The sequence below is a fragment of the Accipiter gentilis genome, chromosome 5, assembly GCF_929443795.1.
Source record: "Accipiter gentilis chromosome 5, bAccGen1.1, whole genome shotgun sequence".
NCBI classification, from domain to species: domain Eukaryota; kingdom Metazoa; phylum Chordata; class Aves; order Accipitriformes; family Accipitridae; genus Astur; species Astur gentilis.
In genome coordinates, this window is record NC_064884.1 from 14,569,065 (window position 1) to 14,583,645 (window position 14,581).

Sequence of the window (14,581 nt, forward strand, 5' to 3'; positions counted from 1 at the left end):
AGGATCTGCCGAGCTCCAGGGGAAGATAGGCGATTGGAGAGGAGAAAGGGACACGTGAAGGATTTCCCTCTTCTGGAAGTGAGCTCTTCCCGCGGCTGATCCCCTTTTACAGCACTCACTCTTCATGCAGCACAGAGACCATTCAGAGCACTCAATCATGTACCTGCTTTTAAGCTTGTGCTTTTTGGAACAAAGGCCACTGTGTTAAATCATACAAGGACTTCTGAGAGCTTTTACCCGCAGCCCTATCTTCTGTCCTTTTGACTCCAGTAATCATTAGTTTACAGCATGTGATGGGGAACAGCATGTTGATTTTGGTTTGTGTATCTGCTGAAAATTTGCTGGAGGTGGTTGAGAGAGCTGAGAAACCTTTGTAATATTTAATTTAATTTAATCTCTTTTCTGAGACATTAATGAAAACTATATCATACTGTCACACAAATCCACAGAATTAGCATTATTCCCATAGCAAGGATCTAACTGTTACTTGGAGAGGGAGTTGTTCAAATCAGCCAACTGAGGGTCCCCCCCAGATAAATGCATACTGCTCGTGACTTTTATCTTGACACCACCCATATGTGTGGCTCTGTAATCACGCCTTAGAAGAACAACTTCAGCCATGGTGCAAGACACCAATTTGTGAGGCAGAGGATGCAGCTTTGCAGCACTGCAATGCTGTAAGAATTTGCTGGGTCTGGAAGTCCTTTTCTCCCATTCCTACTTCCATCACTGTCTTTAAACTGTCATTAGTGTGTCTCCCCTTATGGTGAGGCATTTTGAGGAGCTAAATTGATGGAAGACTCTTCGCGGTTTCTGCAGGTTGCTTTTTCCAGAGTTTAGCTTGCTGAGCTGCCTTTCTACAAAGTTAGAAAAGTGTCACTGAACAAGAGAAAGAGCAGCAGATGGTGGTAGGTGGCTGGGAGAAAGGGTTTGGGGCTGCCCCATCTGTGTTGTTTCGCCATTAGCTTGGCTAAGCTGCACTGTAATGTGTGCCCTCACTTACACAAGACAGCCAGCTTTCAAAATAGTCTGAAAATACTCTTTTTTTCAGATGCATTTCCAAGGCTGGTCACATGATAGGATTCATACACACACACACTTTGTAGGTAAAGTGCCACATAGTCTATTTTTTTAATTAGATGCTGTGCTGTGGACAGACTGTTACATCTTGGTTTTACTTGGCTGCTCAGATTCCTGAGTACCACAAGGGTCACTTTTGAAAATTAAGTAGGAGCTACAAAACTAAAAAAAAAAAAAAAAAAAAAAAGCAAGCAGCCAAAGGTAATAAAATAATAAAATAGAATACATAAAAAATTATATAAATGACAATTTTTTGCATTATTCACAGATGTTAAAATAAAGGGAAAATACTATTTTGAACTGCAGTGTCATGTGCCTTTCTAACGGTCCCTTGTCTTTATACTTATCTCTGAAACCCTCAGGTAAATCTTTCCCTACCAGAAGTCCCTGGGGTTGGTTGCTCAGTTGGAGCCACACTATAAATAACAAATGATAACACAATTACACTGGAAATGCCTGTGGAAGAGTTTATGCTCTGAACTGGTTGTTTCTTTTTTTTGCAGGCTATCACTACATTTGTCTGAGGAATGAGAGGAACCAACCTTTGACACTGCCAGCTCTCTTTGTGTACATAGAAGTCAAAGACTATGTACCTGATACTTATGCAGGTAATTCTGTGACATTTTCCTACTGGGAAATAGAAAGATTAATTGAAATGCAAAATGAATGTGGTATAGATGACTTGCCATGTTGGGATAACCGTCCTGTGAACAAACCTCTGCATCTGATGGATCATTATGTCTCATCACTCATACAAGATGGCCTGATTTACGGCAGCCTGCCTGAGGTTTAGGATTAAGGCCAACTCTTATTTTCAGCAGGCCTTGTATGACTCTAAAGGAGGAAATACCCCAGGCATTTGCCATTGAAACACAAACGAAATTTTGCTTACGCAACACAGTAGTATGTAATTGTTTCCTAAGCTGAGTGCCATGCTTAATGTAAAGCATTGTATTTTGGAATCGGCCCTAAACAAGGATAGGTTTAAAGAGCATACTGCACTTCAGTGAAAAAAATGTATTCTGTATAGCTATTTTGATTTTTTGAAAAAACGGGATTTTTACTAATGCTCCTCTATGCCTCATGTGAAGCAGGATCCTAGTTGGCTGATGCTGTAAGCTTTGAAAATCCATCATAAAACAAACACTTTGCAGAAAATGTACATCCACAAGACCAAGCACAAACTCAAAGAGGGTTTGCATTAAGAGTATTTGTGCACAATGGTGTACTCCCCTCCACTGTTATTTCTAGGACCTAGGAGTAACTATCAGCAGCAGATCTGTATGAAAAATAACAGTCTCTTTCTTAAAAGCTGAGGAGCAGTGGAACTATAACATAAGGGGTTTGAGACTGAAGTTATTTGCATTATTTCTAGATGTGATTGAGGCCTTATCCAATCCAATCAGATATGTAAATTTGATGGAGCAAAGAGCTAAGCAACTGGCCGCACTGACCCTGGAAGATGAAGAAGAGGTAAAGAAAGAGGTAAGGGAGTTTTCAGATTCTCTGCAAGTTATGGTACAGTATTTACAAGCACCTACTTTGCTTAGAAAGACAAATACTGAAAGTCCCTGGGAATTGTATCTGTTGATTACTTGAACACCTGTGAACATCTCACCTAGAATGAGACCGGGGTACATTACAGCCGAGAAGCATTGCACTGTGTGTGTGGTTTCCCTGAAGGCAGCATGTTGTGCATGGACCAAGTTACTGTTCAGAGGTAGAGAGACACCAAAACCTGAATAAAAAACCATGTTATGTGCATGCTGATTTGCAGCTTTGTTATGTAGTCAATGAAATCTTCTTAAGTCATTGCCTGTTGTTTTCCAGTGTGATGCTGAAGTTCCCTTTACAAAAAAGACAACTCTGTGTCAGTAGCTTTTCCTGAAAATATTACAAATTTTCCAGAATTTCAGGCTCTGTTTCTGGAGAGGTTATTCTGTTCAGGAACATTCGTGTATCTCAGATTATGATGTTGCTATACATTCTCTGTGAGCAAACGTGCCCTAAAGAGACCCAGTATAATCATACAATAATTGAGAAGGGAAGGGGCCTCTGCAGGTCAACTGATCCAACCCTTCATAGATCTTAGAAAGAGAGATGAAGAGGAGGAGGCCATGGAGTCAATAAATGTTCAGGCCTACTCTAGCTTAGCTGAAAGCTATGGGAGCCACATTTTCAGTTGTTAGATATCTGTTTGAGTATTTGTGGTTACCTACAGACTAACCCGTAAACCCTGTTTGTGTAATTGAAGGTGGTGTGCATACAAATCCATGGATGTTATTTTGAGCATAATAGTGAGTACTGGCAGTTCAGCTCTGGTTTCTCATAAACTCTATGCACATTCAAACGTTCAGTCTCTGCGTTCCAGACAGTTGTCATTGGGACGTCTTCTAGCAGAGTTTGAAAATATCAACCTTGTCTTTTAAAGATTGCTTGTGTCAGATGCTAGGCACATCATGTGAATCAAAAGGCACTCAGTACAGGTCTCTAGCGAAGATGAAGAAATGCTTTATAATCCTAAACTGCCCTCAGCTCTGGTGCCTGTCTTCTTCAATTCTCAGATGTGCAAAGCCTCACTGAACTAGATTTTGTAACCAAGAATACATTCCCAAAGCAGACCAGATGAGTGAAAGTCATTACAATTCACTGGCCAACAATTTACTCTTTGTGCAGTGTCACAAGTTCGGCTGAATGAGGACACTGTGAAATGCTCAATAGTATCTTAGACATTTATCTAGGACGCTCTACACATGAGATTCTATTTTAATAGCAAAGTCTTTTTTTAACATAATCCTTTAAATACCTTAGAGGTCATTTTTACTTTTGAAAAAGTACAGATTTTCCTGGTCTGTACAGGATTATTTGTTAGTTAGCAAAATTCTGTCACAGAGTATCTTCTAAAGCAATTGAGAAGGAAAGATGAATTGTAGTGCTCAAGTAGTCCTACCATATGTCAAGGAGCTTGAAAGCTCATAGGATAAAGGAGCTTGTTTGGAGTAGCAGAGAAATATTTTTTAAAAGAAAACTGTAATGATTGTGGTGGTGCTTTTGCTAAAAATGTATAAGCATTCAGTTAGTTAGACTAGCAAGGGACAGGTACAAAATTGGCACTTTAAGTGGCGATCTAAATACACCATTGTTACCTTCTATTTATAAACACCCTTTCTGGGTAAGATATTTGGCAGCTGGGCTGTACTTAGAAATCTCGCATTGCCTGATCATGTTGTGTGATGATAATGTTTTCTTCATCGGTCAGCCAAGCCGACTAGTTTGTTCACCTACATTGGCCCACAAGAATCACATCAGTTAATAATTGCAAGTACATTCACTCACAACATAGCTAAATAAACTCAAGTCTGTTTGCCAGAAATGTACACATAAGTGCACCTGGGTTCAATTTTCCTATGTACAGTTTCAAATTTACGCACCATAAATATTTGTGTGCAAAGCTGTGCTGTCTCCTAGCACAGATTCTACCTCCCCATACCTCTTTCCCTCCCCTCACACACATTGATTTATCTGAGCTGGGTTCTTGTAGCTGCCACAGGAAAACGGAGAGCTTTTTTCTTTGCTCCCTAGAAGTTCAAACTGCGTCTCTGTAAGAAGTTCCCCAGGCTTCTTGCAAAACAGTAATCAAATAAGCTACCTAATAGTGAATTGTTTTGAATAAAAAAATGAGCCTTTCTTTAGGCTTCAAATTACACTGCCTGTTAATTATCAGTGTAATAACATAAACAAAGAATGCTGAAGAACTGCCGAAATTTACAGCATCTTTTCTGCATTTATTTGCAATGTTCCCATCATAAGTGTAACATGAATTCCTACCTTTAGCTTTCTGGTCAGTTCTTGCTTTCCAGCCTGCCCATAGAACAGCTATTTTGCAGAATGGAAGCACTGTAATACCTCCAGTGTGGGTTTTGTACTTTTAACTGTACTTCTCTGAATACATTGTAAATCTTTATGAGTGTACAGGTGTGAACATTGCCTTCTCTTCCCCTGCCTGGTGTCCTTTACAGACAGGAGGAATAAGCCATAGAAATTTGCAGAGAGTTCCCTGGCTTGAATTGATCCCAGCCTAAAGTAGGTTGATGTAACTAGTGTGTACGTTTTCACCCCCACAGTCATGGCAGCAGAAGTGTGTAGGGGTCTAGGAAAAGCTAGCCAGAGTAAAACGCATTTTGGCTGCGGCTGCTGGTGTACTGTCCCTGGGGCTGCATGTTAATTCCCACTGCAGAGGCAGGAGGCCTTGCTGGCTCATTAATGTGCCTGACACGGAAACAGCAGAGTGTCTGACCTGTTGTTTCTACCCATAAAACAGTGATGAAATGGAAACTATTGTTTTGCATGCCTGGATGTAAATCAAATGAAGCCAAATGGCTGCTTTGGCTAAATAAAATTATTTTGATAGGGAAAGTAAACAAAACCAGCTCTAGGGGAGCAGCTGCATTTAGCATATCTGATACCACTATTTAAAATGAAAATTCAGGCATAATTTTGCAAATCATAATGACCACAGCAAGTTACAGTAATGGAAATTAAGTTGATCTGACACTTCTTATAGGGAGACGTTGCTTACACTTGCTTATACTTTGCCAAGGAGGCTAGAGGCAAACAGACTTAATAACTGCCCACCTAGTCTTAACAGTGCAGCACAGAGGAGGTCTCTCAGCCCCAACACATTGCAACTTCTTTTCACTGTAGAAATAGACCATATAGATATGTAGCTGTATGGGTATGTATCTTTCTACTTAGTAAATATACTGTCTTGCAAAGACATGGCAACATGTGGAATACAAACCATTTTCTGTCAATATTAAAACTATAAATTGTAAGGCTGGATTACATCATATTTTTAAAAGAGCCTAAAATATTCTTCACTAAGGAAAAATCATGTTTACTATAGCCTTCTGTGTGATGAATTATGAGAAAAGAAACTGCTTTTTAATGAAATTAGATTGCTTGATGTAGTGAAAATTACTCTTTATTCTCTTCCTGATCCTGTCTCACATTTCTGCTTTAGCTTCTGAAAACGGATGGTTTATGTCTCAACAAGCTGTGATGCAGCTTTTCGCACCACTACAAACCCAAAGTATGATAATACCCACTTGCCCATGCAGTGACTTTTGGGGCACAAACTTGCCAGAAGTTAGGAACTCTAGCTTTATTTGTGTGTTGATGATCTATATAGCAAACATTGTTTTTATTAAACTAATGAATTGCATCCTGTGAGGAGTATATTTTAAGGAGAATCGAGGGGATAACCATGTCTGTGCATGTTTGTCACAACTACAGCTTTTGCCAGTCGCATGTTCTACTGTCATAAATGTTGGCTAGATTATGTTTTTCCTTATTTTACTGCAGTCAGTACTGCTTGATATAAATGCTTTTCAATTGCATCATGTTTCTGACTATAATTTCTCTCTCCTATAATTTTGGTAGAAATAGGCTCTTGAGACAGAAACACTTTTGCAATATACAGTGTGTTGTCAGGGCCAAGATGAAGGAAATCAGCAGCAGGAGCAGCACAAAACAGTTAAATCAAAATGTATTTTGCTTCTATTGATTCAGTGCAGTCTGATATTTTGCAAGTGTGGAGTAATCATGGGGCAGAAGACAACTGTGGTATCCTGCCCCTGCATGTAATGTGATTACCATCAAAGAGTGAAATGGAAGCAGCCGAAGGAATAAATCCAAAACTACCCTGAGACACCATGGCAACTGGCCCCTTGCAGGGACAGCAGGAAGCAGGGCTTGGCCATTTCAAAATAAAAATTGCTTCGAATGACCTTCTGTTTGCTGAGTGCTGGGCACTTCGCTTATAACCTGATGGTCGCAAGGGAAATTATAAGATGTTCAGTGCATAGTACAACATATGTTGTAAGCCTGAGCCTTTAGGAAACTGGAGAGAAAGAAAAGATTGTGGAAAATGCTTAAATATTTGGATACCACAGAGGTATTTATGCAGCAGGATGGAGGTACTGTTTACGTATTACCCTTGGAGTGTAATTAGAAGAATGTAAGATCTTGGGAATCAGAAGTATTTCTCTGTTCTGCATGAACAGTGAATAATGATATGCTGTGTGTATCTATGAAATTTAAAAGTAATTTTGTGTACTTTTTTTGTGTAATTTTGCTGTTTTGTTCACAGCAGGGATTTGAGTAGCATTTTCATGCCAGCTTCTACATTATTTCTAGAAAGGTTTTACGGCAAAGAACAGTGCTTTTCAATAAAACACAGATTTCACATCTGGTGCAGCTAATATATATCGTACTGAAAAATGTCCCTGATGAGTTATATCCACTTAAAATAAAAATACTTTTTAAGTATAATACATGCTCTATTTCTTCTTGAAATGTACCCTGCAAAAATGAACCACCTGGATTACCATAGCTCTTAAGGATATCTTTTTGTTTGTTTGTTTTCTTTTAGAATTATTTATATATAACATTTACAAAATTTTCTATTTGAAAAACAAGGCTAAACTAGACCTGCAGATAAACAATTTTAAGTCTCTTAGTTGGAAAGAGCAATGTAAATCATTACGTATTTTCAGATTGACCATGGAGATGCACCGTCTGAAGCTAACAATGAACCTAGGCCCACACCAGCAGAAAATGGAGTAAACTACACTGCCTCTCTTACACCGAAACCAGCAACTCAGGTTGCCCATAGCCAACCAGCACCAGGTAAAAAAAAACAACAGAAAACAAAAAAGTCCCATTTTTTCAAAATAGATCTGGATAATATTTTTCATGTGCTTTGCATTTAAAGAACAAAGGGGGAGTTGTGCTTGTTTGTTTTGTTTTTATAAAATAGGTAGAAATTTTCCCACTACTTTTGTATGCTGTTAGGGCCAGTCTTCTTCAGATATACCAATATCTTCTATCTAAGAGTTGCTTTTGTGGTGGAACTGAAGTCCATTACAAGCAAGAAAATTTGCTGGATTTTATTTTCTGTTGTTGTTGCAAGTGCAGGAGTATCTTTAAATTGTTTTTAAAACTATGCCTAATTTATGCATGTGGTTATACTTTATTCCACATACAAAATACAGTCTTTGATACTTACATATTTTGTATTGACATATCTCCAATAACAAATCCGTGTTAAACCACAGTGTTTATAATTTTATGACTAAGTAAAACAGCAAAGTTCAGGTGGGTTTTTGTAAAGTTACCTTTTTGTGCTGGTTCATAGGATCGGTGTTGTTGTCTACGTTGCTACTCTTCTGCTCAAGAGATGTGTTTTCTCAAATGATTAATAAATGCCCACATCAGTGTATGTCCTGTGTCACCTGCCATGTTTTAATATGCAATCAAGCAGCACAATAATGGCTGTTGTTTTAAAAGAATTAGAATTAGTCATCTCTTTTATGTCTAGGTTCGGTGAAAGCACCTGCAAAGACAGAAGATCTTATTCAGAGTGTCCTCACAGGTAATAAATACACAATTTAAACTGCATGAATGATACGCTTTTTTGTTCAAGAGAAACATTTTTTATTAAATAGGCCATCTGGCTTAGACATTTCTTTAAGTGATTAGGACTGCAGTAACTCATAGAAAACATACATACTGTGTTTTCTTTCTCAGCTGTGAAGTTATTAAATGTTTGAGCACATGTTTCATGAAATCGGTTTTGGGTGCCAACAGGGAATTTTTTAAAAATATCACATTGTTGTAGTTTCACAAGCACAACGTTATCATCTAATGCAGACAAAAGACCAGCATTATTATGAGAACAGAAGCTACATTTGCTATGAATATTTTGAATAGTAGTGAAACCATTTTATCTTCATTAGCCTTGCAGTGTTCCCATTGCTCCTACAAAACTGAAATTACCATTACATTAAGCAAACTGGCCTGTCAGTTCGGTAGTGCCAAGACACATGAAATTCTGCATGTTGATTGCCTCTTATTCAATCTCCCTCATGCAGTAGAAAGAGGCTGGCCTAGGTTTTGGGAGTACCTGCTGGCCTCATACAATCAGTCTGTTGTCAGGGAAGGGGTCTTCAGTCTGGTGTTTCCAGAGCTGTGACCCCAGATCATGCAAGTCATCACTCCCTCCAGGGCTTTTTTCTTCTTTTTTCTCTTTCTTTTCTTTTTTTTTTTTTCCTTAATCACTGGTTTGGGGTGAGCTCGTGCAGGTCAGGCTAGCAGACACTGAGCTCAAGCTGTGATCTGGGTTCACAGAGCAGGATGTCCTTCATAGCTGCTGTTGGAGTAGCAGCACTGGAGTGCAGCTTTCAGTATTTAGCTACCGATCCTTTGCTGGACTGACAACCAGATGGCCATGACACCTCTGATGCAGGGTCTCCATGTTATGTAGCCCATCCAGAGAGAATGAAGACTTGAAGTGTTGGTACAGTGGGTACAAAACTGATCTGTGGTCATGTCTATGTAAAATCATGTTTTTATAAGCTGAGCTGATGGGAATCTTTTGCAGCTGAAAGGGGTTGAGGAAAGAAAGTACATGTGTTTTATTTTGCTACACATCTTGGTGTTCTAAATTTTCATCTCACTTCTTACCCTTCTATCAATTAAATTTGCCACAGTATTTTCAATCTGGTTAGCTTATTTTCAGATAAGTCTACTCAGTTAGTTTAAGCTAGCACATTTCACTTACCTGCAGTAAACAAGCATGCTTTGTTTCATTCCTTCTAATGGCAATTCCTGGGTTCCCTGATTGAAATCGTACATTATTAGAAAATTGAAGTGGCTTTTCTTATTATCATTGTAGAAGTGGAAGCACAGACTATTGAGGAGCTAAAGCAACAGAAGTCTTTTGTCAAGCTTCAGAAGAAGCACTACAAGGAAATGAAGGACCTTGTAAAGAGGCATCACAAGAAAACCACCGACCTTATCAAAGAGCACACTGCAAAATATAATGAAATCCAAAATGACTACCTGCGACGAAGAGCAGTTTTAGAAAAAACAGCAAAAAGAGACAGTAAGAAAAGGTAGGTTGAATGTAGCTTTCCTATTCTTGGATACTGGAGATCTTTACTCAAGTTGTCTTTTATAGTAGACAATTAATATGGAGGTGATATTAGAGCACAGAAAAAAGTCAAAAGCAGGAAGATTCCTAGGTAAAATGAAGTCTGGGCCTTTGATATGGAAATCATCAGAAAAAGCCCTCTCTGTGATGTGCTGCTTCTCTGCTAGAAGCCAGATAAGTTGTTCGCCATGTTATACCTCTTTCCCTGTAAGTGAGGGCATGCAATATTGATCCTGGGACTTTCCCTAGACACCTGGTATGGGTAGGTGACTCAGGTGTACTAACAACAGCAGCCAGTGGTTAGGTAGTGAGCTTAATCACAAACTATGAGAGGGGGCATCTCCTACATACTGGGACAGTTCAGGAATCAGACTGCAGCATGAAACTCAAACCTATCTGGATAAAGTGTTTTACTTTTCTACTCAGGTCAACTGCAGCACGTTGTGTATCGGTGCACCCCATCTTCTCCCATGCTGTCCTGCCTTAGGAGGAGGAGTATCAGTTCCATGGAAACTTCTGCCCCACACTTAATAATATAAATTTATAATGTAGCTCCTTTTTCAAGCAAGGCGAAGTTTTTGCAGCCAGCACACATGGTCATCCTGCCCATATTAAGCAATTGGTTTATTCTGGGCCACCACAGTGTGCTCTCTCGTGGTCAAAGAGACCTGAGTGTCAAAACATGAACAAAACTTGGTGCTCTTTTGTTCTATTTATGGGTAAAATGGATATTCTGAATTTGGGGATAAAGAGCATTGTCTCCAAGTTAGAGCCCTGGAAAAAACTCACGCTGGAGTAGAAGGCATCAGTTACATAATTAGGTGAAAGAAACACCTGAAAGTTATTAACATCTGGCTACTGTTTAAATTATGATTGATCCAGACCACTTGGGGATCTCTTAATGATTGCTTGGATATGCCTCTGCAGGCACACCCCTTCTGTGCTATGTCTCGTTCTAAGTCTTGCATTGCCCTATCTCTTTGTGTGTGCTGATACAATTTTTATATTACATTTTATATTATAGGTAGTAATAAAAAAGGAGTTGTATTTGTTATTATCAGTTTGAAATTCAAGACTGTTCTGACTTATTAATCTTTCCACAGTTATGGTCTTCTTCATATGGTAAGGAAGTATATGTTAATAAAGATCAGTTGTTAACTCCTGGGAAAACATAGACACACCTAGGTACAATCAGTGTCTGATACTGTTGCAATTGAATTTTTATTTCTCGCATTAGTGCAGCAGTTTTGTTTAAAATCATTTATTTTTTTAAAGTAATTAGGTAAGCACAAAAGTCCTTTAACATTTACGTAAAATTTATTTAGCTGCAGTTCTTAAATACAAAGACATTGAATGAACATTGAAAAAGTTACTTGATACTTTTTGGTAGGAGACCATCAGAGAAAAAAGCAGCGAGCATGCTCTGGCTGCCAACCTTGTTGATAGTACCTCTAAATGTAAGTGACTGGGATTCAGGCCATAACTTGTCCCTAGGAAGGAGCTTATTCGTTTATGCTTGCCTGATGACAGAATGTCATTGGGCTTAATAAGAGCTTAACACTCGTAATATATCTATGTTCAACTGGCCTTAACTGTTGCCAGTTTTCAGGCTTCCAGGCTCTACACTTGAGTTTAACAAACTCCCTTAATGACTGCTTGTCAACTGCACATATGGTGATATTTTATTCACTGTATTTTCCATCATCAATGTGTGTGACAGATAGTGGCAGACAAAACAACACCATCTTTCTTTCTTTTCTCTAGCATATTCTATTCAAATTTAAGCAGAAAATCAAAATGAATAAATAAAATGACTCATTTGTCTTTGAGTAAAAAGGATTTTGTTGTTTTATTTGGTTATGATCTGACCATAAATCATTCATGATATCAGGCAATAAAACCCTGCAGTCTATTACGTGGAACTGTTGCAGTGATTTTGGAGATGTGAAGTTTTATGTGCAGATACAGAGAAGTCTGAAGGTTAAAAAATCTGAGGTTAAATTTTAAAAAGGCAGGGATATTTTTTTAGGGTTTTTCAAACTTGGAAGTACATATTGTCTCAAGCAGCAGACTTCTAATAGAATACTGCATCTCAGGGAAAAAGGCAATTTTTATAATTTTAAATTATTACTGAAGCTATTTGCCTGTAACTGCAAAGTATAAATCACTACTTCATCGGGAGTCCCTGTATCAGATTGCCATAAAAATGTATTGTCTCTGATCAGAAGCAATCCATGTTTCATGCCCTTGTCTAAAACTGGGCCAAGACTCAGTAAAGCCATTGTCTACAGGAAGTTTGAAGTATTTATTTATAAACATGCACAAGCGTTTTGCTGGTGGTGTTCTGAACTTTCTATAATGATCATGTCCCTTAAAGACAGTCTTAGTGTGTTAGCCAGCGTTTAGAAATAGGCCTTATTTCTTTTTCCCAAAAACACAAGATAAATGTCAGCTTTAAAATGTATAGTGTAATGGCATAATATACTGACTTTAATATTCATTAATGCTGTCTTCTAGCTCTGTATTTAAATTATCCTCACCTATCACTCTGGCACCACTTAACCTCTTAGCAGAGTATTCAAATACAATAAAAATATAAGAAATAAAAAGAGACTACCTTGGGTTTCATATCCTCAGACAGATGAAAGCAGCTTCACATTATTTCAGTTGAAATAACTCTAACTGACAGCAGCTGCAAACTTGAACCTGGGAGAGAGAAGAGAGGCAGCCAGCGTAGCAAGTTCTCTGATTGTAATCTCTGCAAATTTCTGAGTATAAAACTTGTTTTTCTCACAGTGTTGGCCCTCTCTGTTCAAGATTTTGCTATTTTGTCCCTGTCATGCACTGTTCTGAGGTTTCCCGGGCAACTGATTTAACACCTGAGTACAGCAGTAAACACAGCAGCAGAGCAGGGACACAGCATAATCTTTTTTATATTTTTTTTTTTTTCTTTCTTGGGTTTAGTTCAGTGCTGGCCTGAGACTGATACTGCTTTTGCTGCTTATTTTTAAATTGAGTGGTTTAGTGTCATCATGTCTCCTTTCACAATTACATCTATCCTTCCTCTTGTCTTAAGAAAGAAAAAAAACCCACCAAACTGTTCCTTAGTGTTGCTTTTTAGCTTCCTCACTATATTTTTCATTTGGCTCGATGTGGTGCCTTTCTGAGTTTTGCTCCCCATGGGGGTGCTAACTTTCCTCCTAAAGTCAGCAGTCCATAGAGCACTTTCCTCTGTGTGTGCTAGGCATGGCATTTCCTGAAGGGGGGAGAAAATACCAAATAAGGGGATGTTCCTACCATTTTAAGCATTTTATAAATGCAGATGTAAAGTTATGCTCTTAAATTTATTGCTAAGTGCATGCAAGGACGGCTCAGTTTCCAAAATACTTGGCATTCACCATTTCTGCTGAGAACTGTGCAGCTTTGAAGTTCAAGTTACATGTCTGGAAGTTGGTAAACAAGTTCCATGGGCATCTGTTTATGGGAAATCTTGGCAGTTGCATTTATAGCTCATTTATACTAAGTCTGGTTCACAGCCACCATGATGGGTTAGTAAAATGAGGTTCAAAAGCAATAGCCATCCCATTCATAAACCGTTAACACTATCTTTTTCCTGAAAGATTAAATTATTGGACTTGGTAGAACTAAAATCATCTTCTGGCCCTATATGTGGTGCTGAGAAACTTCTTAATGAGCTACATATAACCAGCTGCCTTAAAAACAAGGTTTAAATATGCGGCAGAGTGTACACACCTAGTGACTTAGATCTTGGTGGGGGGGGGGGGGGGGTGTGTGTGTGTGTCTTTGCAGATCTGAAACGGGCAGCCCAGACCACAGTTCTTCAACTATTGAACAGGAATTAGCTGCACTTGACTCTGAAATGACCCAGAAGCTAGTCGAGCTGAAGGAGAAGCAACAACAGCAGCTGCTAAATCTCCGACAGGAGCAGTATTACAGCGAAAAGTACCAGAAACGAGAGCACATTAAGCTGGTACGTTTGTTATGTCGTCTGCTTTTTAGTGATCTCAGGGTGAGTAATGAAAGCAGCATGACATTATAATTAAGTGGGGCTTCCTCTTACTCTGAGTACATTTCAGAGCTTGATTTCCCTGTGGTCTGCTGCAATTTCAAGGGGTGTTGTGTCACTTTGTCACTAACACTGCTAACAACTTGGAAGGCTTTGGATGGAAGGCAGAAAGGCAACAGGATTATTACTACTGCCAATGCAGAGTCCTTACCTCTTGTTATGCAAGTCTCAGTTTGCTGCAGCTTTTGGATGATATTCCTGGTTTGTTCTGCCACTTTTTAAAACATACAACACTCAAGAAGGCAGGATTAGCTGGAAAATAAATTGAAACACTATGAAAATAAATAAATGAAAATAGATTCAAACATTCCCCAGGGCAGAGAGTTGTGCCAAACAGTGTTCCTGTTGCATATGAATGCTTTAATGGGATGCAGGGCATAATCTGTATATGGTGAAGAAATATTTTGCCTCCATCAGTC

At 38.7% G+C, this 14,581-nt stretch overlaps 1 protein-coding gene across 2 annotated transcripts in view; it reads left to right on the top strand.

The window, feature by feature from the left end:
• PLCB1 (phospholipase C beta 1) overlaps positions 1 to 14,581 on the top strand; it is a 418,396-nt gene that overhangs the window by 334,076 nt on the left and 69,739 nt on the right. For both annotated transcript variants that reach the window (XM_049800910.1, XM_049800911.1), the window contains exons 22-27: positions 1,584 to 1,688; positions 2,456 to 2,565; positions 7,638 to 7,770; positions 8,462 to 8,515; positions 9,818 to 10,037; positions 13,886 to 14,066. In XM_049800910.1, the coding sequence (XP_049656867.1) occupies positions 1,584 to 1,688; positions 2,456 to 2,565; positions 7,638 to 7,770; positions 8,462 to 8,515; positions 9,818 to 10,037; positions 13,886 to 14,066 (803 nt within the window). The remainder of the gene's footprint in view (positions 1 to 1,583; positions 1,689 to 2,455; positions 2,566 to 7,637; positions 7,771 to 8,461; positions 8,516 to 9,817; positions 10,038 to 13,885; positions 14,067 to 14,581) is intronic.